The sequence below is a fragment of the Schistocerca piceifrons genome, chromosome 9 (assembly GCF_021461385.2).
Source record: "Schistocerca piceifrons isolate TAMUIC-IGC-003096 chromosome 9, iqSchPice1.1, whole genome shotgun sequence".
Lineage (NCBI taxonomy): Eukaryota > Metazoa > Arthropoda > Insecta > Orthoptera > Acrididae > Schistocerca > Schistocerca piceifrons.
This window is the reverse complement of record NC_060146.1, coordinates 35541808-35566907: the sequence shown is the minus strand read 5'-3', so window position 1 is coordinate 35566907 and position 25100 is coordinate 35541808. Positions and strand designations below refer to the sequence as shown.

Below are 25100 nucleotides of genomic sequence, written 5' to 3'. Positions count from 1 at the left end.
TTCGTCCCATAGCCCATTATTATAATCATAAAAGCATTTACATCCTTATACTATGCAACATAACATCAGAGACAATAGACAATAAAGTCCACGAATTCGGTGTAGTTGTCACGTAGTATATAATTACGTCGCCAATCATAAAATGTGCCAGGCTGCGCACCCATTCACGCTGTATCAACAGCCAGCATTGACACTACCAACGGAGGCAGTCTGCGCTCTACTGACTCCACAGCTCATCACTGATTAGCAAAAAAAATGGTTCAAATGGCTCTGAGCACTATGGGACTTAACATCTTAGGTCATCAGTCCCCTAGAACTTAGAACTACTTAATCCTAACTAACCTAAGGACATCACACACGTCCATGCCCGAGGCAGGATTCGAACCTGCGACCGTAGCAGTCTCGCGGTTCCTGACTTCAGCGCCTAGAACCGCACGGCCACCGCGGCCGGCTACTGATTAGCACTTGGACCAGAAGTTATTTGAAAGTCTGTAGTAGTGCTGGGCGATGCGTGAAGAGTGGAGTTGTATCCTGCCAAAGCTACGGTAATTTGTGTACAGTATATAAATAGTAGTACGTAAATTGTAGGATCACGGCAGTATTGGTAGGGAAAGAAACATGAATGAATGTGTGTGAAAATGGGAGCCCACGACTTCTCTTTGATTTTGTTTGTTTGTTCTGCATATGATTAGAATCGCACATCCTTCCTTGCGGTCCTTTGTGTATTTTATATCCTTACAAAATATGTAGTCCATTATATAAGTAGCAAAAAGTAGTTGATAGCCCAACTTTTGCAATTTTATTTATTTCTTTTGACGCACGTGCAGTTTACATGCACAGACATAAAAATCTGTGTAATTATTATCGTTATTTTCCACTCAGTAATATGTTCATCACGATCAAAGGCAAGAGCCTCCTGTTATCATTGATCAGTGCAAAAGGTGTTTATGAGTAACAGAAAATTGTTTTATATGAGCTCGATTTTTGTTTTGTGTTTTTCTTAATAATGCCTTTTTTGAGCAAATTTGCGTTTTCCAGCTATATATGATAAACCTGTACTTTTTTTTTGTTTCTGTTTCTACTAATTCACCCCTTTGTTTCACGTTACAAATCAACAATTTGCGAATAAAACCGGAATTAAACACTGACTGTATCAATTGTGTTACAAATAACATTTATTTTCAAGTAACAGGCATGAAAATAACAATGTAGAACAAAAACCTTTCCTAACTTCCGCGGCCCTTTTTACACTGAAGAGCCAAAGAAACTGGTCTAGGCATGCATATTCAAATACAGAGATATTTAAACGGGCAGAATACGGCACTCCGGTCGGTAACGCCTATATAAGACAACAAGTGTCTTGTTAGATTCGTTACTGCTTCTGCAATTGGCGGGTTATCAAGATTTAAGTGAGTTTGAACGTGGTGTTACAGGCGGCGCACGAGTGATGGGACACAGCATCTCCGACGTAGCGATGAAGTGGAGATTTTCCCGTACGACCATTTCACGAGTGTACCGTGAATATCAGGAATCCGGTAAAATGTGAAATCTCCTACATCACTGCGGCCGGTAAAAGATAGTGCAAGAAGGGGACCAACGACAACTGAAGAGAATCGTTCAACGTGACAGAAGTGCAACTCTACCGCAAATTGCTGCAGATTTCTATGCTGGGTCATCAACAAGTGTCAGCGTGCGAACCATGCAACGAAACATCATCGATATGGGTTTCCGAAGCCGAAGGCCCACACGTGTACTCTTGATGACTGCATGACACAAAGCTTTACGCGTCGTCTGGGCCAGTCAACACCGACATTGGACTGTTGATGACCGGAAACATGTTGCCTGGTCGGTCGAGTCTCGTTTCAAATTGTATTGAGCAGATGAATGTGGACTCTGCAAGTGAGGAGGGGAATGTTCAGGCTGGTTGAGGCTCTGTGATGGTGTGGGGCGTGTGCAATGGGAGTGATATGCGACCCCTGATACGTGTAGATACGACTCTGACAGGTGAGACGTACGTAAGCATCCTGTCTGATTACCTGCATCCATTCATGTCCATTGTGCATTCCGGGAACTTGGGCAATTCCAACAGGACAATGCGACACGCCACACGTCCAAAATTGCTTCAGAGTGGATTCAGGAACACACTTCCGAGTTTAAACACTTCCGCTGGCCACCATACTCCCCAAACATGGACATTAGTGAGCATATCTGGGATGCCTTGCAACGTGCTGTTCAGAAGAGATCTCCACGCCCTCGCACTCTTACGGATTAATGGACAGCCCTGCAGGATTCCCTCCAGCACTACTCCAGACATTAGTCGAGTCCCTGCCACGTCGTGTTGCGGCACCTCTGCGTGCTCGGGGGGACCTACACGACATTATGCCGGTGTACCAGTTTCTTTGGCTGTTCAGTGTATATTCTCACTCAGTTTCTAGGTGATTCACTGCCCTTGGTTTCTGTAGGAATCTAGAAAGACACCGATCAAATACACAAAAAAATCAATCGAAATGAGGTAACGAGCGACAGGTATGCAACACACCTAATGTATAGGCAGCGCCTTTACTACCTTCATTAGACCAGCCTGCTAGGAAAAGTACCGTATTCTACGCTTAGTTATTATAGAATTAAAGCGTCATGAAGTGCAGAAACTGAGCTTCATGGCCAGCCATTTCCTGTGTTGTGGACTGACCCGACAGCCAATCCACTATGACTTGTAGCCGAATAGCACGGGTTTAAGCTCACGCAGGCTGGCGTGAGGCCTGAAACAGATCAGAGAAATAAGACTAGCCAAACAAGAGTAACTGGTAGAATACTTAACTTTAATCCACAATTGGTGAACATCGCTGTTGTTGATACATTATATAATCTCAATATAAACTGGTAATGGCGCCTTGCTAGGTCGTAGCAAATGACGTAGCTGAAGGCTATGCTAACTATCGCCTCGGCAAATGAGAGCGTATTTGTCAGTGTAGCTTCGCTAGCAAGTCGGCTGTACAACTGGGGCGAGTGCTAGGACGTCTCTTTAGACCTGCCGTGTGGCGGCGCTCGGTCTGCAATCACTGACAGTGGCGACACGCGGGTCCGACGTATTTAAAGGCTACCACCTAGCAAGTGTGGTGTCTGGCGGTGATACCACATCCTGGACGTTCTATCAGAGCCACTGCTCCCAACATGATAAAAGTAAAGTCATACGACATTGTTGGCTGGGAGACCCTTTAGGCCAGGTTCAGCCGTCTAATTGCATGGTCATTCTGTCCATCGTGCGCAATGGCACCTTTCCTTCGCAAAGTGTGAGAGGTGTGCGTGATAAGTCCACGTGACTGTAATGTGTGTGTGTGTGTGTGTGTGTGTGTGTAGTGTAGTGTAGTGTAGTGTAGTGTAGTGTAGTGTTTGTGTTGGATGATTATGAGGGAAGGGACAGGGTGAAACCTGGTGCCAGCACACAACCTACTCCTCTCGAATAGCAAGAAGGGTGCCGCCGAGCTCAACGTCCCTATCCAACGGACGGATCACCATAAACAGTGTCACGTCCTCTGACTTGATGAGATACTGCTGATAAATTCGGAATTTAATCCAGTACATTGGCTCAAAGTCTCGTGATAGGGAATTTTACACTACCAACCATCCTCCCCTTTGCCTCAAAGACAAAGGGGGAGCAGCCTTGCACTTGTCATACTCAGATGGTGACACTCAAGTACTGGTCACGCCCGACATTGCATAACTTCTGACGATAACCAGTATAATCAACGAGGCAAGGCCGTTGGTCCCGACATGGTGAATCGGGTGGACGACATTATTCGAGAACACCGGCGCACCTCAACTGGACAGTTGCCTCTGCAGCTGTCGGTAAGGACTGAAAGTGCATGTGCACTGAAATAGAAAATTTACAATCAGTGTGTCTGCTTACTTTACACACGTGGGACTAGACGTGGTCTGTAAATAAATTATCACTCAAAAACTGACGCTTTCTCAGTGAGAAATGAAAGATGCATGTTGGGAATTTCTGGGAGAGACAGAAAACAGATGAATTTATCATGGGACTGACTAGAGTGGAACTCATAATTGTGACAATAATAATAATAATAATAATAATAATAATAATAAACCCCGTGGAGGCCCGGGAAAAGAATAGGCCTCCGGTTATGTTCTGCCAATCGTAAAAGGCGACGAAAACAACAAACCACTAGTAGGGCTGACCCCCTTTTTAGTGTGATTACTTGGTTCAGGACAGAACTAATGAAGCCTCGGACAAGCGCTGTCATGGTCGGGGACGACGCTTGAACCCTATGCCCGTCCACAATGGTAACGACACTGCTAGCCACACGGAAAATGATTTAAATCCAAATAGAGGTGTATTGCGGGATATGCTTCCTCCAACCACTCTAGAAGGAAAACAAAGACAGAGGATGAGATGGTCAGATAAAGTTAACCGACACCTCATGCTCTGTCATTACCAAGCAACAAACCTAGGAACCAACACAACTGGATACAGATCACAAGTACACACAACATTTATTACCAGATACCCAGAATTAAAATTTTTAACAAAACAACGACTAGCTGATCAGATCCGTGCAATAATCGAAATAACAGGATACCCAAGTCAGAATTAGAAAACATCAAACAACAAGTACAACAAATACTGGAACAAAATAATGTGCAATCAGAAGAAGAAGAAAATACAGTAATGGACTCAAACATCCCAGAGCAAACAAACAAAGAACAACACACATCAATCAAACAATCAGAGGAAAACGAAATCTTCAGACAGCCACCAGAACAAGCACAAATAGAACACGAAGTGACACACACGTTAGATATAGAAGAAAAATTTCAGCTCACATATATAGAATACAAAGACACAAATACAGACATTAGACCATTCTTGCACAGACCACCAAATAACCCACAAGTCGAAACAACAATTACAACTATCAACACAATCATACACAACAAAATAAATGAAAATACAACTATGGAAGAGTTACAACTACTGGTTTATATAGGAGCACTCACTACACTAAATATACACACTAGGCAGAGATGAGAACCAACCAACACACAGAAGAAACCCACAAAACCAGCATGGCAACACAGGCTACAGACCGGAATAGAAAACTGAGAAAAGACATCGGACAGCTAACACAAATTATAAGAAATGAAATATCAGACAAAAAACGAAAAAGGTTAGGTAAAATCTCACAACAGGAAGAGAGAGAGCAATTAGATGAAAAGAAGCAGAAATTACAAGCATTGGCCAAACGACTTAGAAGATACAAAAAAGTGAAAATAGAAGGAAACAAAACCAAACATTCAACACAAACCAAAAGAAATTTCACCAGACAATAGATAACACACACATTAAAATAGACAATCCACCAAACATAACAGGCATGGAACAGTTCTGGAGCAAAATATGGTCAAACCCGGTGCAACATAAGACATGCACGGTGGATACAAGCAGAAACAGATACATACAAGCTGATACCACAAATGCCTGAAGTGATAATTTTGCAACATGAAGTCACCCGAGCAATTAATTCTACACACATTTGGAAAGCCTCTGGAAAAGATAAAATAGCAAATTTCTGGGTAAAGAAGTTCACCTCAACACGTTCACATCTAACTAAATTATTTAACAGTTACATTGCAGTCCCATACACAGTCTCTGAAACACTTACAGAAGGAATAACTTATCTGAAACCTAAAGATAAAACAGACACAGCAAACCAAGCAAAATATCGTCCCATAACATGCCTACCAACAATATACAAAATATTAACTTCAGTCATTACACAGAAATTAATGACACATGCAACACAGAACAAAATTATAAATGAAGAACAAAAAGGCTGCTGCAAAGGAGCACGAGGGTGTAAAGAGCAGCTGATAATAGATGCAGAGGTGACATATCAAGCTAAAACTAAACAAAGGTCGCTACACTACGCATACATTGATTACCAAAAAGGTTTTGATAGTGTACCCCACTCATGGTTACTACAGATATTGGAAATATACAAAGTAGACCCTAAATTGATACAGTTCGTAAACATAGTAATGAAAAATTGGAAAAACACACTTAATATCAAAACAAATTCAACATCACAGCCAATACAGATTAAGCGTGGAATATACCAAGGAGACTCATTAAGTCCTTTCTGTTTCTGCCTTACTCTGAACCCACTATCCAACATGCTAAATAATACAAATTATGGGTATAATATTACTGGAACATACCAACACAAAATCACACATTTGCTATACATGGATGATCTAAAACTACGACTGGCAGCAACAAATCAACAACTCAACCAATTACTAAAGATAACAGAATTATTCAGCAATGAAATAAATATGGCTTTTGGAACCGACAAATGTAAGAAAAATAGCGTAGTCAAGGGAAAACACACTAAACAATAAGATTATGTATTGGATAACCACAGCGACTGCATAGAAGCGATGGAAAAAACAGATGCCTATAAATATCTAGGATACAGACAAAAAATAGGAGTAGATAAGACAAATCTTAAAGAAGAACTAAAAGAAAAATATAGACAAAGACTAACGAAAATACTGAAAACAGAATTGACAGCCAGAAACAAGACAAAAGCTATAAATACTTATGCTATACCAATATTGACCTACTCATTTGGAGTAGTGAAATGGAGTAACACAGACCTAGAAGCACTCAATACACTTACACGATCACAATGCCACAAATATAGAATACATCACATACATTCAGCAACAGAAAGATTCACATTAAGCAGAAAGGAAGGAGGAAGGGGATTTATCGACATAAAAAACCTACATTATGGACAGGTAGACAATTTAAGAAAATTCTTTATAGAACGAGCAGAAACTAGCAAAATACACAAAGCAATCACTCATATAAATATATCGGCTACACCACTGCAATTTCATAACCACTTCTACAACCCTTTAGATCACATAACATCAACAGATATAAAGAAAGTAAATTGGAAAAAGAAAACTACATGGCAAGCACCCGAATCATCTAACACAGCCACACATTGATCAAGACGCATCCAACACATGGCTAAGAAAAGGCAATATATACAGTGAGACGGAAAGATTCATGATTGCAATACAGGATCAAACAATAAACACCAGATATTACAGCAAGCATATTATTAAAGATCCCAATACCACAACAGATAAATGCAGATAAATAGAAACAGTAGATCACATCACAAGCGGATGTACAATACTAGCAAATACAGAATACCCCAGAAGACATGACAATGTAGCATAAATAATACAACAACTTGCCATACAACATAAACTAATAAAACAACACGTTCCCACATACAAGTATGCACCATAAAATGTACTGGAGAACGATGAATACAAATTATACTGGAACAGAACCATTATAACAGATAAAACAACACCACATAACAAACCTGACATCATACTCACCAATAAAAAGAAGAAATTAACACAACTAATTGAAATATCCATACCCAATACAACAAATATACAGAAGAAAACAGGAGAAAAAATTGAAAAATACATCCAACTGGCTGAGGAAGTCAAGGACATGTGGCATCAGGATAAAGTTGACATACCAATTATACTATCAACTACAGGAGTCATATCACACAATATCCACCAGTACATCAATGCAATACAGCTATATCCAAACGTATATATACAACTACAGAAATCTGTAATTATTGATACATGTTCAATTACCCGAAAGTTCCTAAATGCAATATAACAGTTAAAAGGAAGTCACGCTTGATCAAGGTCTGCGTTACTTTCCATTTTTAATCAGACATAACGTCTGAGAAGGAAAAGAAATAATAATAATAATAAAAGAGTGGGCGGGACATGTATCAAGGCTTGTGGACGACAGCTGGACCATGAATGTTGCTTGCTGGATTACGAAAGCTAAGAAAATAGCGAGTCAGTTAATACAATGGAACCAGAGTAGGTGATGTAGGAAACATGCAGGAGCCACCTGGATGTGTCTTTGACGATTGTAATGAGTGAAAAAATTTGGAGAAGTTCCTTATCTACCAGTGGATGTCAGATTGGTGCCACTGATGACGATGATGATGGTGGTGATGATGACACACTGATGAAGGCACTGATGAAAATGAAGGCACTGATGACATGAAGGCTCTGTTGCTGATGACGGCACTGGTGACGATGACGGCACTGATTTTGATGACGATGTTGTTGATGACGATGTTGTTGATGACGATGTTGTTGATGACGATGTTGCTGATGACGATGTTGCTGATGACGATGTTGCTGATGACGATGTTGCTGGTGATGACGATGTTGCTGGTGATGACGATGTTGCTGGTGATGACGATGTTGCTGGTGATGACGATGTTGCTGGTGATGACGATGTTGCTGGTGATGACGATGTTGCTGGTGATGACGATGTTGCTGGTGATGACGATGTTGCTGGTGATGACGATGTTGCTGGTGATGACGATGTTGCTGGTGATGACGATGTTGCTGGTGATGACGATGTTGCTGGTGATGACAATGTTGCTGGTGATGACGATGTTGCTGGTGATGACGATGTTGCTGGTGATGACGATGCTGGTGATGACGATGCTGGTGATGGTAACATAGCTGGTACCCATAATGGCACTGACGACCATGATGATGCTGGTGATGATGATGATGCTGGTGACGATGACGACGCTGGTGACGATGCAGATGATAATTACACTTGTTACGATGAAGGCAATGTAGACGACGTAGATGATAATTACACTTGTTACGATGAAGGCAATGTAGACGACGTAGATAATGATGGTGGTTATGACTATACAGATGATGATGAAGGCGCTAATGGCTGTGAAGATGATGGTGATGATGATGGTGATGATGAATCGCTGTCCTACAACACGTTACTGGGTTACCCTGGAAATTACCTTTTCACAACCTGCAAACGTCGAATTCACCCTGTTATCTCCATCCGTGGTTCGTAGGATAGACTGCGTGAATAATAAGAGTCGGTTTTCTGGTAACAGATTGCGGCACATCTACTGGTTAAGTACTTGAATGAATTATTTGTATAGAATGTTAAGGCACCTAGTATGAAATTTATTGCCGAATTGTGTTCAGGGAAGTGTAAAACACATTCCGAGTCTTAAATATGGAACAGATGTAAATGCTCCTGGAACACGGAAGGGAGGAGATGTTTTTTCTGCTGCGGCGACCACCACCACCACCGCCCGCTGGCTGAAACCTGTTGCTGTGAGGGTAATCCCGGGCGCGTCGCTTCCGCAGAGGTCTCGGGGAATTATTAATGAGGTCGCCAGCAGACGTAACGGGGAGCGCGCTGCCAACTGCGGCTGTTTCATATTTGTGTTAACCTGCGTCTGTTTCCCGAGCTTCTGGATCCTGTGGACAACTCATATCCGGCGACGACAAGTCTCTCCATCTGCATACTTTGCAGTCCATTGCTGGTTAAAGCGCGCTACCCCTAATGCTCTAAACTTTCTCAGTTGGGGAGATATCCGGCGACGTTGCTCGTCAAGGTAGGGTTTGACGAGGACAAAGACTAGCAGCAGAAACTCTCACCGTGCGCAGGTGGACGAAATGTAAGTCCAGGATGGCTTACCAAGAACTGTAACAAAACGGGGCGTAGAATATCGTCGACGTACCGCTGTGCTGTGAGAGCGCAGATGACAACCAAAGGGTTGCTGCTATAAAATAAGATGGCACCCCAGACGATTATTCTTGGTCGTTGGGCCGTATGACGCGCGAGAGCCAGTTGGATATCGCGCTGTCCGGCGCATCTCCAGACACACCTTTGCTGGTGGATGGGGCTCAGTTCGAAGAGGGACTCATCGCTGAAGACAACTCTGCCCCAGTCAACGGGGTTGTGGCCAAAGACCCGCCTGGAAACGCCTCGGACAGCATTGGGATACCAACGTGACTGTCGCCCGCCACGCCGACAGCCATGAGTGACGCTGTGCGCTCAAAGTAGGACCCATTTGGTTGGCATCCATGGCACTCTTACAGCGAGACGGTACGTCGACGATATTCCCCGCTCTGTTTTTTGCCTGTCAAGGCAAGCCATCCTGGGATTACGTTTCAGCAAGATAATGTCAGCCCAGACACAGAGGGAATTTCCTCAGGAGGACATCCAGCAACTTTCGCAATGAAGGCCGAGCCGAAAAACTGCTTGAGTAAGGACCAGAGGTGTACCAAGGCGTAATTGACATGGTCAATTCGTGAAGCTCTTTCTTTCGAATAAATCATCCAATTCTTCTGAAATCATTTGCTTGTTCGTACATGTGCATCACATCTGCCAATGTCCGTCCCATTCGGATGAATCCTTCTACACCCATGCTCATAAATTAAGGATAATGCTGATACATGATGAAACAACGCTCTGGTGGGCGGTTTGCGGGTTTAAATCACCTCGGGGTATGACCATGCGGTGCAACTGACCTGCGATCGTCGCACGGTAGCGATGGCAGCAGTCCACATACGCAGAGGTGTGTTGGTGCATGTCAGAGTACGGTGCAGCGGGTAAGTGTGCAGACGTTTTCAGACGTGCTAATGGTGACTGTGTGTTGTAAATGGCTCAAAGAACACATATTGATGACGTTATGAGAGGTAGAATACTAGGGCGACTGGAGGCTGGTCAAACACAGCAGGTCGCAGCACGGGCCCTCCGTGTGCCACAAAGTGTGATCTTAAGATTAGGGCAACGATTCCAGTACACAGGAAACGTGTCCAGGCGCTACAGTACGGGACGTCCACAGTGTACAACACCACAAGGAGACCGATATATCACCATCAGTGCCCGCAGGCGGCCACGGAGTACTCGGGTAGCCTTGCTCGGGACCTTACCGCAGCCACTCGAACAGTTGTCTCAGGCGACTGAACAGACATGGTTTATTCGCCCGGAGGCCTGTAAGGTGCATTCCACTGTCCCCTGGTCACAGGAGAGACCGTAAAGCCTGGTGTCAAGAACATAATTCATGGTCATAGGAACAGTTGTCCCAGCCTATGTTCACGGACGAGTCCAGGTACAGTCTGAACAGTGATGCTCGCCGGGTTTTCATCTGGAGTGAACCAGGAACCAGATACCAACCCCTTAAGGTCCTTGAAAGGGACCTGTATGGAAGTTGTGGTTTGATGGTGTGGGGTGGGGTTATGATTGGTGCACGAACACCCCTGCATGTTATGACAGAGGAACTGTAACAGGTCAGGTGTATCGGGACGTCATTTTGCACCAGTATGCCTACCTTTTCAGGGGTTCAAAAAAATGGCTCTGAGCACTATGGGACTCAACTGCTGAGGTCATTAGTCCCCTAGAACTTAGAACTAGTTAAACCTAACTAACCTAAGGACATCACAAACATCCATGCCCGAGGCAGGATTCGAACCTGCGACCGTAGCGGTCTTGCGGTTCCAGACTGCAGCGCCTTTAACCGCACGGCCACTTCGGCCGGCTTTCAGGGGTTCAGTAGGTCCCTCCTTCCTCCTTATGGATGATAACGCACAGCCTCAACGAGCTGCCATCGTGGAGGAGTACCTTGAAACAGAAGGTATCAGGTGAATGGAGTGGCCTGCCTGTTCTCCAGACCTAAGCCCCATCGAGCACGTCTGGGATGCTCTCGGTCGACGTATCGCTGCACGTCTTCAAATCCCTACGACACTTCAGGAGCTCCGACAGGCACTGGTGCAAGAATGGGAGGCTATACCCCAGCAGCTGCTCGAACACCTGATCCAGAGTATGCCAACCCGATGTGCGGGCTGTGTACGTGTGCACGGTGATCATATCCCATATTGATGTCGGTGTACATGCGCAGGAAACAGCGGCGTTTTGTAGCACATGTGTTTCGGGACGGTTTTCTCAACTTATCATAATTACCGTGGACTTACAGATCATTGTCGGGTGTGTTCCATATGTGCCTATGCTATTAGTTTTTTGTAGTGCCACCACGTTCTGCTATTATCGTTAATTTAAGAGCATGAATGTAGGTGTTTCTTTTTTCGTCTTGGAGTATAACTGTGGCAAATTGGGGACTCACAAGTCGACAATGAGTCGTCCAGCCGAAAGACTTGCAGCCAGTTATTGGGCCTCACGAAATCATTGTTATTACTTACTTTTCTGACAAATTTGACAGGTTGGTATTTCTTTCCTTTGTTTTATTGTCTTTCTACTCGGATCAGGTAGACGTTGGAGCACTTTCTCAGCAGTGACACTGCGATTTGAAAATAATTGAGCCCTGGTGGCGGGTATGATGCACTTTCACGCCATTAGCGCAAAGTACTGGCCGTAATGAGGGCGCGCGACTGTCTGGCTGGTCCGCAGAGCAGACGAAAGCGAAGGCATCGCACGGCTTCAGTTTCACTCGCACCTCCTCCGGCGCCTCAGCTGGCCACCCGCAGTCGGCATAAATATAGCCGCTGAAACGGAAAGGGTGCCACCGTAGAAGACCAGTCCGATGTATAACAGTCATTGTGGAGACGTTGACCATATAACGGGTCTAAAATGATTACGATTTCATTCCATTCCGATCTGATATTCATGATTATTATCAGTATAAGTTACCAACCCCGTGGGCAAGAGTACACCATAGCAGTCGTTGATGACATGGAAGCACACATTGACCAGATGTCTTGTTGAGGAAGTTTTAACCATTCCTGAAACACCTGGTCATTGTCAGTTTGTGGAGGTAGCTGACGGACAGCTCGTATAGCAGTAGCAGATTAAAAATGTACGGACTGCCTATGTAATCCGAACCCGCCAGTATAAAGGGAGGTGGGGAGTATTGTGTTGTCAGTACAGAAGTCGTGACAGCGGCATGGATCGATGAGGAGAGCTCACTGACTTCGAGCTTGGACTAGTTATTGGTTGTCACCTGAGTAACAAATTCTTCGGGAACACTTCAGTTCTTCTAAAGCTGCCCAAGACGAAGAACGACCACAGTAGAACCAAGACCTGGCACACCTCGTGTGCTGACGGACAGAGACTGTCGGCTGTTCCGGAGCGTGGCTGGGAGAAATGGCATTAAATCAGTGGAGGGAATGACTCAGGAGTTCCAAAGTTCTGCTAGCTCTCCAGCCAGCACAGTGACTGTACGCAGACAGAAAGAATGGGGTACAGTGGTCAAGCAGCTTGTCACTAGCCACACATTTCTGTGCTGAATGGTAAGCGGCGCTTGAATGGTATAAAAGCGATGCCACTGGACATTGGGTGACTGGAAAGGAGTCAGTTGTGGTGACGAATCACGCTATACCCTGTGCCAAAGCGATCTAAGGGTTTGGGTTTGACGAATGCCCCGAGAACGTTACCTGCCATCATGTTATTATACTATTTGTGCGTTTTTCGTGGTTGTTGGTCTTAAGAAGACGATGAATGCGGAAGGACACGAACAAATTTTACACCATTGTGTACTGCGTCAGCTAGAGGTATACTTCCACGACGCTGATTGTTTGTGTGGGCGTAACTGCACCCTGTCGTGAAATAGTGATTTATAGACAGTAACATTCCTGAAGTACACTACTGGCCATTAAAATTGCTACAACACGAAGATGACGTGCTACAAACGCGAAATTTAACCAGCAGGAAGAAGATACTGTGATATGTAAATGATTACCTTTTCAGAGCATTCACACATGGTTGGCGCCGGTGGCGACACCTACAACGTGCTGACGTGAGGAAAGTTTCCAACCGATTTCTCATACACAAACAGCAGTTGACGGGCGTTGCCTGGTGAAACGTTGTTGTGATGCCTCGTGTAAGGAGGAGAAAAGCGTACCATCACGTTTCCGACTTCGATAAAAGTCGGATTATAGCCTATCGCGATTGCGGTTTATCGTATCGCGACACTGCTGCTCGCGTTGGAAGAGATGCAATCACTGTTAGCAGAATATGGAATCGGTGGATTCAGGAAGGTAATACGGAACGCCGTGCTGGATCCCAACGGCCTCGAATCACTAGCAGTCGATATGACAGGCATCTTATCTGCATGGCTGTAACGGATCGTGCAGCCACGTCTCGACCCCTGAGTCAACAGATGGGGACGTTTGCAAGACAACAACCATCTGCACGAACAGTTGGACGACGTTTGCAGTAGCATGGACTATCAGCTCGGACACCATGGCTGCGGTTACCCTTGACGCTGCATCACAGACAGGACCGCCTGCGATAGTGTACTCAACGACGAACCTGGGAGCACGAATGGTAAAACGTCATTTTTTCGCATGAATCCAGGTTCTGTTTACAGCATCATGATGGTCGCATCAGTGTTTGGCGACATAGGGGTAAACGCACATTGGAAGCGTGTATTCGTCATCGCCATATTGGCGTGTATTCGTCATCGCCATATTGGCGTATCACCCGGAGTGATGCTATGGGGTGCCATTGGTAACATGTCTCGGTCACCTCTTGTTCGCATTGACGGCACTTTGAACAGTGGACGTTACATTTCAGATGTGTTACGACCCGCGGCTCTACCCTTCATTCGATCCCTGAGAAACCCTATATTTCAGCAGGATAATGCACGATCGCATGTTGAAGGTCCTGTATGGGTCTTTCTGGATACAGAAAATGTTCGACTGCTGCCCTGGCCAGCACATTCTCCAGATCCCTCACCAATTGAAAACGTCTGGTCAGTGGTCACCGAGCAACTGGCTCGTCGCAATACGCCCGTCACTACTCCTGGTGAACTGTGGTATTGTGTTGAAGTTACATGGGCAGCTTTACCTGTACACGGCATCCAAGCTGTGTTTGACTCAGTGCCCAGGCGTATCAAGGCCGTTATTACGGCCAGAGGTGGTTGTTCTGGGTACTGATTTATCAGGATCTATGCACCGAACTTGAGTGAAAATGTAATCACATGTCAGTTCTAGTATAATATATATGTGCAATGAATACCCGTTTACCATCTGCATTTCTTGTTGGTGTAGCAATTTTAATGGCCAGTAGTGTAATAGCAACCCAAATCAAGCCCATCGCTCTCTGTCGCCAATCTGATCTCGATCTGGCCGGTCGCTGTGGCCGAGCGGTTCTGGCGCTGCAGTCCGGAACCGCGGGACTGCTACGGTCGCAGGTTCGAATCCTGCTTCGGGCATGGATGTGTGTGATGTCCTTAGGTTAGTTAGGTTTAAGTAGTTCTAAGTTCTAGGGGACTTATGACCTAAGATGTTGAGTTCCATAGTGCTCAGAGCCATTTGAACCATTTGATCTCGATCTCAAGAGACAGCAACTTTGGTGAGTGTCCAGAAACTGGTACCAGAGCTGGCTGTGTCCCTCGCTAACTGCTGCTCGGTGAGAGTAACGCTCCACATTTAGCTTCCGCACGTCGCCTTTCACATTATGAACGCAGAACGTAGAATTCCCAGCTGTTGCCATGCTACCACTGCTTGGTGAGTACTTATGGTGATGGAAACAAAGCAGTGAGACGGCTATGGGAAAACTTTCTTGCCTGTAACGTTACCTGAAACGGCACGGTTTCCCATTTACCCACTGGCTGCTGCAGTCAGCAAACGTCCTTCAGACCCCTGCGCCAATATTCCAACATTCTCTTGCTGCCCTATTTCATCATGACACCATTTGCGGTTCCAATTAACTGACAAGTACCAATAAGTCTTCATTAGAGTTTCTACGAAGTGCAATAGAACCTTCAGGTTTACATATGACGTTTTGATTGTATTAGATACGACAAGCGACCCCTATAATACATAGAAAATACTCTTATTTACTGTTACAATGACAGGATCTCACATTCAAGTCACACCCATCATTCCATTCGCTAACCTGCTTGGCGAGCTTGCAATTAAATCCTTGAGCACTGGCTGGTTTCGTAACATCTCCTACAAATGTCACTAAGTACACAAGTTATAAGGACACACGATATCATTTACAGAAACGACAAACTGGCGAACTAAAGTTTCTTTCATGTCTTTGCACTTTTCTGTGTAAGACCGAGGACTTACACCGTCGCGAGGAAATTCGACAATACTCTGAAAATCTCCATGTATCCTTGTGGTGTCCTCTAGTTTAATTATTTAGCTCAATGAATAATTTTAATTAGTGTAAAAATATAATTTTTCTATGCATACTAACTGTTGCACGACAAATTGTAATTACGAAGAAAAAGTTGCAAATCACTTTTTTATGTAATTCTGCTAGCATGCGAAGCTAATTACAGAATATCTCTCTCGCAGCAGGATACGTAATCCATGGTTTTGGACGCCGCAACGAAATACCCATTATGAAACACTTAAACAGACAAAGATTACTAACACTAGGTTCAGACTAACGTGTCTCGTAATTACGGACCAGTTATTAATTGACCGCATCTATTTTAACAGTAAAACTCAAAAATGGTCGTGTCATCTGTTTGTCTATTTGAATACTAATCTCCACAGCTGTTAGACGAATTTATCTGAAATAGTTTGCTCAGCTTGTGTTAGTGGTTCGAAAGTTAAATCATCATGGAGTAGTTCACCGAAGGAACAACAGATGCCGCTGTTAGTTTAGTAGTACACAAAACAACAAATAGATGGCGTAGTTAGTGTTTCTGACCTCTGTGACACATGTATTTTCGGAAGTTTACTTCAGCGACAGAATTAAGTACAGCAAACTTACCTTTATGAAAACAAACAGCAAATTTACTTGGCTAGGATATACAGATTTACTGATTTAGCTTTGTGTATTAAAAGCGTAACGACATTGTTTTACCTCTTCCGATACATTTTATTTATATTTGACTTCTTTGCCGGCCGGGGTGGCCGAGCGGTTCTAGGCGCTACAGTCTGGAATCGCGCCACCACTACTGTCGCAGGTTCGAATCATTCCACGGGCGTGGGTGGGTGTGATGTCCTTAGGTTAGTTAGGTTTAAGTAGTTCTACGTTCTAGGGGACAAGACCTCAGAAGTTAAGTCCCATAGTGCTCAGAGGCATTTGACTTCTTTCCCAGGAAAGTTCTTTCTTTTTTTCTTTAACTCAGCGACAGAAGTATTTTCAGAAGTTTACGTCGATGGTAGAAGCAAACGCCTGAGCCTTATCTTTACGAATACAAACAAACACTGAATTTACTTGGACGGTGTAACAATACGAGTCAAGGTAGATGTAACGGAACTTGAGTAGCTTATTTGACTCTATTTGTTACGGTAGAGAGATCGATCTTTCGGTCCTGTCTGTATTTTTGTACATAATATTGCGTGACTAAAGGCTGGGCGAGTGTAAAGCTATCGTTAAAAATGCACGCCGTGCGATTTGTTACGATTTGGTCGGTCATAATAATAATAACATGCTTTTGAATACAATTAAAATATAACGGCGATACCTGTTTAGTGTTATTGGAAATAATATGTAGTAAATTCAGTAAGGTAGCTGATCCTATAAGAAGAGGTAAAATTGGGCATATTGAGGTGTTTTGCTTTATATCGACGAAGCCGATGATACGGCGTCATTTTTTCGTTTACTATTAGAAATAATCAAGTAAGGAAGTGCTAATTGTGCATTGTGAAAAAATTTAGGGGCGAGTTTTAAATAATTACGGTATACAATCAGAGTAACAAAAGGACAATTAGTTACACGATATCGCGGATAGCGAAATGTGGTCGTTAAATTGAGTACACCTACAGGGCGATCAATTCCGGGATAAATCTATACGCATCTCACGAGGGACTAGGTATTCAGACCGTTTTTTTTTAATTGTATCGCGGAGAGCGGGCTCCAATTTATGAAAAGGAGAAAAAAATTAACGTTTTACGCGAGCTCTTCATAATAGCCGATCGGAGAGAAAAGTGTGTAATCATCTTACGCCTGAGAAACATTCGTGGAGGGCGGTGGCTAAACTAGAAGAGTCAATAACAAAATACTGTATAATTATCATTGACTGGTGGTATCGAGCGACCAAAACTGTTGATCAAAGGGTTTCGATGGAACTTGGGAGTTAGGGTTCAGGCGCTCGCATATACTCCACATCAGGGTGTGAATGAGTGGTGAATGCAAAATAAAACTGTGAACGAAGTTACGTTAAATAAAACAGAAGAAACAAGACAGTTTGGTCGTATCTGTTATTATTCCATAAACTGTAACATTTCTTATCATTGTACGAATCCTTTATAGATGATTTTTATGACAATTTGCTTCGAAGGGATCTCCTTACGAGTTAAGTTTTGGGGACCTGGTTAAGAGGGGGTAGTTCGTAGATCCTAACTACAGCAGCTATTCTGGAATCAGGTGCTACCGTGACCGTTGTGTGTTGTCAGTGACTTAAGGTTACCATATCTCATGCTCTAAGATCGACGCGCCTTTCCACTTGGTATAACGCTGCCTCATGGCAACAAGGACAACGCCTACGACGAAGGAAGATACGGTAGAACGGGATGTGTTGATTTACTGATTTCGCTTTATGTATTAAAAACCTACTGATTTGATTCTTTCAGTTGTTTGTATTTACACTCCTGGAAATGGAAAAAAGAACACATTGACACCGGTGTGTCAGACCCACCATACTTGCTCCGGACACTGCGAGAGGGCTGTACAAGCAATGATCACACGCACGGCACAGCGGACACACCAGGAACCGCGGTGTTGGCCGTCGAATGGCGCTAGCTGCGCAGCATTTGTGCACCGCCGCCGTCAGTGTCAGCCAGTTTGCCGTGGCATACGGAGCTCCATCGCAGTCTTTAACATTGGTAGCATGCCGCGACAGCGTGGACGTGAACCGTATGTGCAGTTGACGGACTTTGAGCGAGGGCGTATAGTGGGCATGCGGGAGGCCGGGTGGACGTACCGCTGAATTGCTCAACACGTGGGGCGTGAGGTCTCCACAGTACATCGATGTTGTCGCCAGTGGTCGGCGGAAGGTGCACGTGCCCGTCGACCTGGGACCGGACCGCAGCGACGCACGGATGCACGCCAAGACCATAGGATCCTACGCAGTGCCGCAGGGGACCGCACCGCCACTTCCCAGCAAATTAGGGACACTGTTGCTCCTGGGGTATCGGCGAGGACCATTCGCAACCGTCTCCATGAAGCTGGGCTACGGTCCCGCACACCGTTAGGCCGTCTTCCGCTCACGCCCCAACATCGTGCAGCCCGCCTCCAGTGGTGTCGCGACAGGCGTGAATGGAGGGACGAATGGAGACGTGTCGTCTTCAGCGATGAGAGTCGCTTCTGCCTTGGTGCCAATGATGGTCGTATGCGTGTTTGGCGCCGTGCAGGTGAGCGCCACAATCAGGACTGCATACGACCGAGGCACACAGGGCCAACACCCGGCATCATGGTGTGGGGAGCGATCTGCTACACTGGCCGTACACCACTGGTGATCGTCGAGGGGACACTGAATAGTGCACGGTACATCCAAACCGTCATCGAACCCATCGTTCTACCATTCCTAGACCGGCAAGGGAACTTGCTGTTCCAACAGGACAATGCACGTCCGCATGTATCCCGTGCCACCCAACGTGCTCTAGAAGGTGTACGTCAACTACCCTGGCCAGCAAGATCTCCGGATATGTCCCCCATTGAGCATGTTTGGGACTGGATGAAGCGTCGTCTCACGCGGTCTGCACGTCCAGCACGAACGCTGGTCCAACTGAGGCGCCAGGTGGAAATGGCATGGCAAGCCGTTCCACAGGACTACATCCAGCATCTCTACGATCGTCTCCATGGGAGAATAGCAGCCTGCATTGCTGCGAAAGGTGGATATACACTGTACTAGTGCCGACATTGTGCATGCTCTGTTGCCTGTGTCTATGTGCCTGTGGTCCTGTCAGTGTGATCATGTGATGTATCTGACCCCAGGAATGTGTCAATAAAGTTTCCCCTTCCTGGGACAATGAATTCACGGTGTTCTTATTTCAATTTCCAGGAGTGTATATTCTTTGCTAGGATAAATGAATTTATTTGCTTTGTAATTTGAGTCCTTACTCATTACATTTTGACGTCGTTCCTTTTTACAAACAAAAAATTTCTAGCAAATGGTCGAGCCTTTCTGAATACACCAGCACAGCGAAAGGACTTTGCGGTCTCAAGGATCCAGCGAAGATCGTGTGGCGAGACTTACTGCAGCTCGAGAACATCAGGCCTTAACTCGCTCCTTGGGAACTCCTTCCAAAAGTGAGGTGCGGCGTAACTCTGTTTGTGAGCGTCATGCTTTATCTCGCTCCTCAGAACGCTTCACTCACGGAGGCTTAAAGTTACTTCTGAGCTTCGTCACCATAGAATGGGAAGTTTTGATGGGAAGTGGTCCAGCCGTGGACACTTAGTGCCAAACACGAGAAGCTGCAGTGGGTAGGACGCTGAAATTAATTTAAATGTTAGGAAGAATTTTCTTAAAGTATTTATCTGGAGTATATTTTAATATGGCAGCGAAACGTGGACGAGCAACAGTACAGACAAGAAAAGGCGGTAGCTTTCGATATGTGGTGCTATGTGTTACGGAATGACGCTGAAGATTCGATAGATAGATCGGATTACTAATGAGGACATACGTGTAGTTGAATCAATTGAACACCACAGTTGTCTTCTAGACCGAATCTTTGAACTGAGACATACCGCCAGTTCCAGTTGGACTTGCATGTTGACTTGAATTCCGAGCTACGGTGCATCTCTGCATTTTTCGCAGCGACATATATATCCAGAGGAAAAGGAAGTATGTGACAGATAAAAATCATCGGATCAAGCTGGGATCGAACCCGAGAGCTTTGCGTCTATCGTGTGACCCCTTAATGCTTATCGCTAAGTCACTGAGGTAGAGTGAATCGATCGAATGGGCGAGAACAGAAATTTATGGAATAACTTGGCTACAATAAGAATTTGGTTAATGGAATGAATTTTGGGACACCAAGAAATAATTTGTAATGGAGTGAAGTGTGGGGAAGGGGGTGAAAATTGTAGAGGCTAACCAAATATTGAGCACAGTAGGCAGGTTTCAAGTGGATGGAGGGTACAATAGCAACATAAAGGTGAAGTGGATTGCACAGAATAGACTGCCACGGAGAGCTGCAACAAAGCAGTCTTCGTTCTGCAGATCGCCTTCCCTTCCAGAGAAGAAAGCCACAAGTCATCCACACAACGGCTGCTCCCACCTGAAATGAGTGACGAGTTAATGCTACGGAGATGCCTGAGTGTCTGAGGAAACGGAAGCCATTCCTCTTGTGCGTATCTGGGGTGATTGGCGGGAAGTTTGTGTTTCAAACCAAGCAGCCCTTCGCATCGGCGATTAAAAAAACGTGTAGAGTTTTGCGAATTCATTCTGGACGCGGCTGTTGGAGAAACTATTTTTCACGTAGTGGGGTACTTCTGGTACAACTAGACGCCCCCCACCCCCACCTCCTTTCATCCTTTCCCTCTTGCAATCATTAATGGCGCTTGAGAAGAATGATTGTCGGTAAGCCACTGCATTAGCTCGAATTTCTCGAATTTCGTCATGTTGATTTCGTGTGGGAAGAAGTAATATTTTGTCAGACTATTCTGGGGGAAGAGCTCTCTCGAAATTTCAATAGCAAACCTCTCTGTGATGTACAACTCTTGTCTTCTAGCATCCGCCACTGGAGTCTGTTGAACATCTCTCTAACGCCCTCTCACCGACTAAACTATCCCGTGACGAAACGTGCCACTCTTCGTTGTATCTCCTCTATCCCTTCTATTAGTCCTACCTGAAAGATCCAATATCGATCGGTCGAATAATTGTCTTATAAGCCACTTCCTCCGTGGAAGAGTTGCATATCCTTGAGATTCTTCCTATGAATCTCAATCTGTCGTCTGCTTTTCCTACTATTCGTTTTATGTGTTGATTCCACTTAGGGTCGGTCTGGATGGTTGCTCCTAGATACTTTATGGAGGTAGCTTTTCCAGCAGTTTGTCATCAATAGTGCAGTTGTAAAGTAGTGAATTTCTTTTCCTGTGTATGCGCAATATGTTACATTTATTTACGGTCAGCAACAACTGCCAAAGCCTGCACCAGTCGTCAATGGTCTGCAGGTCCTTATTAGAATCGTTACTGTCTTTTGGCTTTGCTATATTCATGTAGAAATGGTTCAAATGGCTCTGAGCACTATGGGACTTCACTGCTGTGGTCATCAGTCCCCTAGAACTTAGAACTACTTAAGCCTAACTAACCTAAGGACATCACCCACATCCATGTCCGAGGCAGGATTCGAACCTGCGACCGTAGTGGTCGCGCGGTTCCAGACTGAAGAGCATAGTACCGCTCGGCCACAACGGCCGGGTATCTGCGAACAGCGTTAAAGAGCTTTCGACTCTTTCTACTATATCATTCATATACACTGTGAACAATAACGATCCTATCACACGTCCTTGGGGGTACCTCGGAAATTACGGCTACATCCGTCTGTTTCGTTATGTAAAGAGCGACGTGTTGAGTGCAAAAGTGGAAACGTAATAACATAGAGAACATAGCAGCCTCACACCATTGACGCACACGAGACAGTCTGCAAAATTTCATGTTTTGCGATATCTCCCCAGAGAATATTTACACCGCCGATGAAGAAGACTGTTGCAGGAATCGCGCACCTGGACGTGTTTGAGGTCTACTTTCTTCCACAGTTGCAACAATATGTCGAAAATTACGCTTTCCAACAGGGCGGAGCTCCACCGCAGTGGCGCCTAAACATAAGAGCATTTCTTAACAATCAGTAACGCCCATCTAGAATTTTCAAAGAACTGAACTCCCATGTATAAAAAGCATCTCAATGTTGATGACGTCATACCTCCTGAAGTAAGTGTCATATAATGACACAATTATTCCGGCATAATCCGCGGTATGTGTGGATACTGCCTGAAAAATGTGCTGAGAACACAGTACTAAAGAAGTACCGGTAATTAAAACGTGATGTCTGCTGCTGATGTTTTACTACATGAGTAGCGAAAGTATGGTAAGCAATTAACTCTCTTCATTATTTTGTGGCGAGTGTGAGTGAAAAAAAAGTTTCCAAGGGTTTGAAATTATGTGTAAAGTATGTTGGAAGGCACCAAGTGCTTTCATACTGCATTAATATAGTATGGATAATTTGAGTGCAGCGAGTTACACTACATCCAGACATGTAAACACTTTCCAACATAAATACTTGACTTACCGTGTTGAACATTTGACATACAAGGTCTGTCCAAAATTTCCGAACGTCGTCCACAAAATTTTTCTGCGCTTACCTGTTACTTACTGTGCATGGTCCCCTACGAAATATTCGCCGCCGCAATTGACACACCGCTCCCAACACCGTTTCCCGTTCCTGAAGCAGTCTTGGCACGCCTCTTGCTGGATCGTGGAAATAAAAAAAAGTCCGCAGGTGGCCACGTTTGAAGAGTATGGAGCTTGAGGCAGCACAGTGGTTTCATATTTTTTTTTTGTACTATAATGACGCACCAAGAAGCATAAATCTGCGGGTCCATTATCGTGATGCAGGAGTCATTAATTGTCTCGCCATAATTGAACTAATCCTTCAAAGACAACGAAAACCATCAGCGTGGGTTTGACATTCGATCTGACCTGACGAGCGTCTTTTGGTCTAGGAGAACCTCTCCCAACACATTGAGAAGATTGAACTTTGGTGTCAACATAATAACCGTGGATCGACGTCTCATCACCAGTTGTGATTCTCTTCAGGAACACCTCATTTGCGCGATCCAAAAGCTCTTCGCAGATTGCGACGCAAAGGTCTTTCTGGTCTTGGCTCATGAGCCATGGGGCGAACTTGGCGGCAACACGATGCATTCCAAGTTGCTGTGACCGCATTTCATGATATGATCCAACTGAAATCTTACGTTCTTCTGCAGTGTTTCGGACAGTCAGTCATCGATTGGCACGCGCAATTTCGTTGAGGTTCCTGACATGAGCGTCGTCGGTAGACGAGGGGCGTCCTGAACGAGGGTCACCTCTAACTTCCGTCCAGTCATTTTGAAACCGTGTGAACCATTCGTAGCATCGAGTATGGCTTAAGCACTCATTACCGTAGGCTTCTTGCATCATTTTGTGTGTCTCCGTAAGGGTTTTCTTGAGTTTTCCGCACAATTCAATGCAGACGCGTTGCTCCTCTAACTCTGCCATCTGTAAATTCGCAAATTGTGCAACACAATGTTCTACTCAATACGGCACTGAACATTAATTAACAGATATACAAAAATGAAACTCCCGGTAGTTACACATTAAACACAGGCGTGTGCAGGGATGCTAACCGCATTTCGCTCCGACTCACCACTGGCGCGAAATTACGAATGTTCCGGAATTTGTTGAAGAGATCTTGTAAGATTGTACCTCCTAAGGCGAATATTGCCACGTCATTTCAAATTTTTAAATTCGGTCAATAATTATATTGTCACGTAGAAGAACGTGTAATTAGATGAATGACGGACACTAACTTCACTAAGCGAAGGTTTATTCAGCACTTTACATACAAGACCTCGGAGCGAACTCCCTCCGGCCAGAACACACACAGTACATATACAGCTACAGAACATTTCAGTAGAACGATTCTTTACATTTGTGGATACTTCTAGAATTTACTCGAACCGAATATATAAATTAAAACTGTACATTCCAAGTGAGTTTTGAACTCACGAACCTCCATACAACAGTTTAATATCATAATCACTACACCACGTGCTACTCAGCTTCTGCTGCGACAATATTAAATATTGAAACATCAGATTTTTGTTGCTCCTGCAAGTCGTTCAACGTGCAGCTCGACTGTGCGAGCATGTGCCCGTTATATACCTCTTGACTGAATGATGGATCGGCAATGAGGGGCATCCGGATCTGATGTTGCAACATCGACTTCTAAAGTCACCTGATCTCGCTGTACGTTCTGAGGGTGTGGAGAATTTGGTGAGGATCCCTCTACGTTGCTTCCTTTCCGGCAACTATGGATGGACTACGACACTGCACAGCTGGTGAATGCAGTAAATCCTGACTTTCTCGCAAAACTACGGACCGAGTTGGAGTAACGTCTGCATTTTTGTCGTACGTCTGGTGGAGGGCACATTCAACATTTGAGAAAGGTGGATGAAAAGTTCAGGATCAAAGTTAATTGTAAGAAGTACCCTAACGTTGCACATCCATAAATGCATTAGAATCGGAGGGTCCTTTGAAGGTTCCAAGATGTTT

The 25100-nt window shown here is 44.6% G+C and overlaps 2 protein-coding genes across 2 annotated transcripts in view; one reads left to right on the top strand and one right to left on the bottom strand.

Moving 5' to 3' along the window:
- Positions 1 to 9453, bottom strand: part of LOC124716673 — a 37565-nt gene extending 28112 nt beyond the window's left edge. The window contains exons 1-2 of the mRNA XM_047243210.1: positions 9366 to 9453; positions 8106 to 8887 (exon numbers count right to left, since the gene is read on the bottom strand). Of these exons, the coding sequence (XP_047099166.1) occupies positions 8106 to 8887; positions 9366 to 9453 (870 nt within the window). The remainder of the gene's footprint in view (positions 1 to 8105; positions 8888 to 9365) is intronic.
- Positions 1 to 25100, top strand: part of LOC124716672 — a 380414-nt gene that overhangs the window by 188107 nt on the left and 167207 nt on the right. The window lies entirely within an intron of this gene.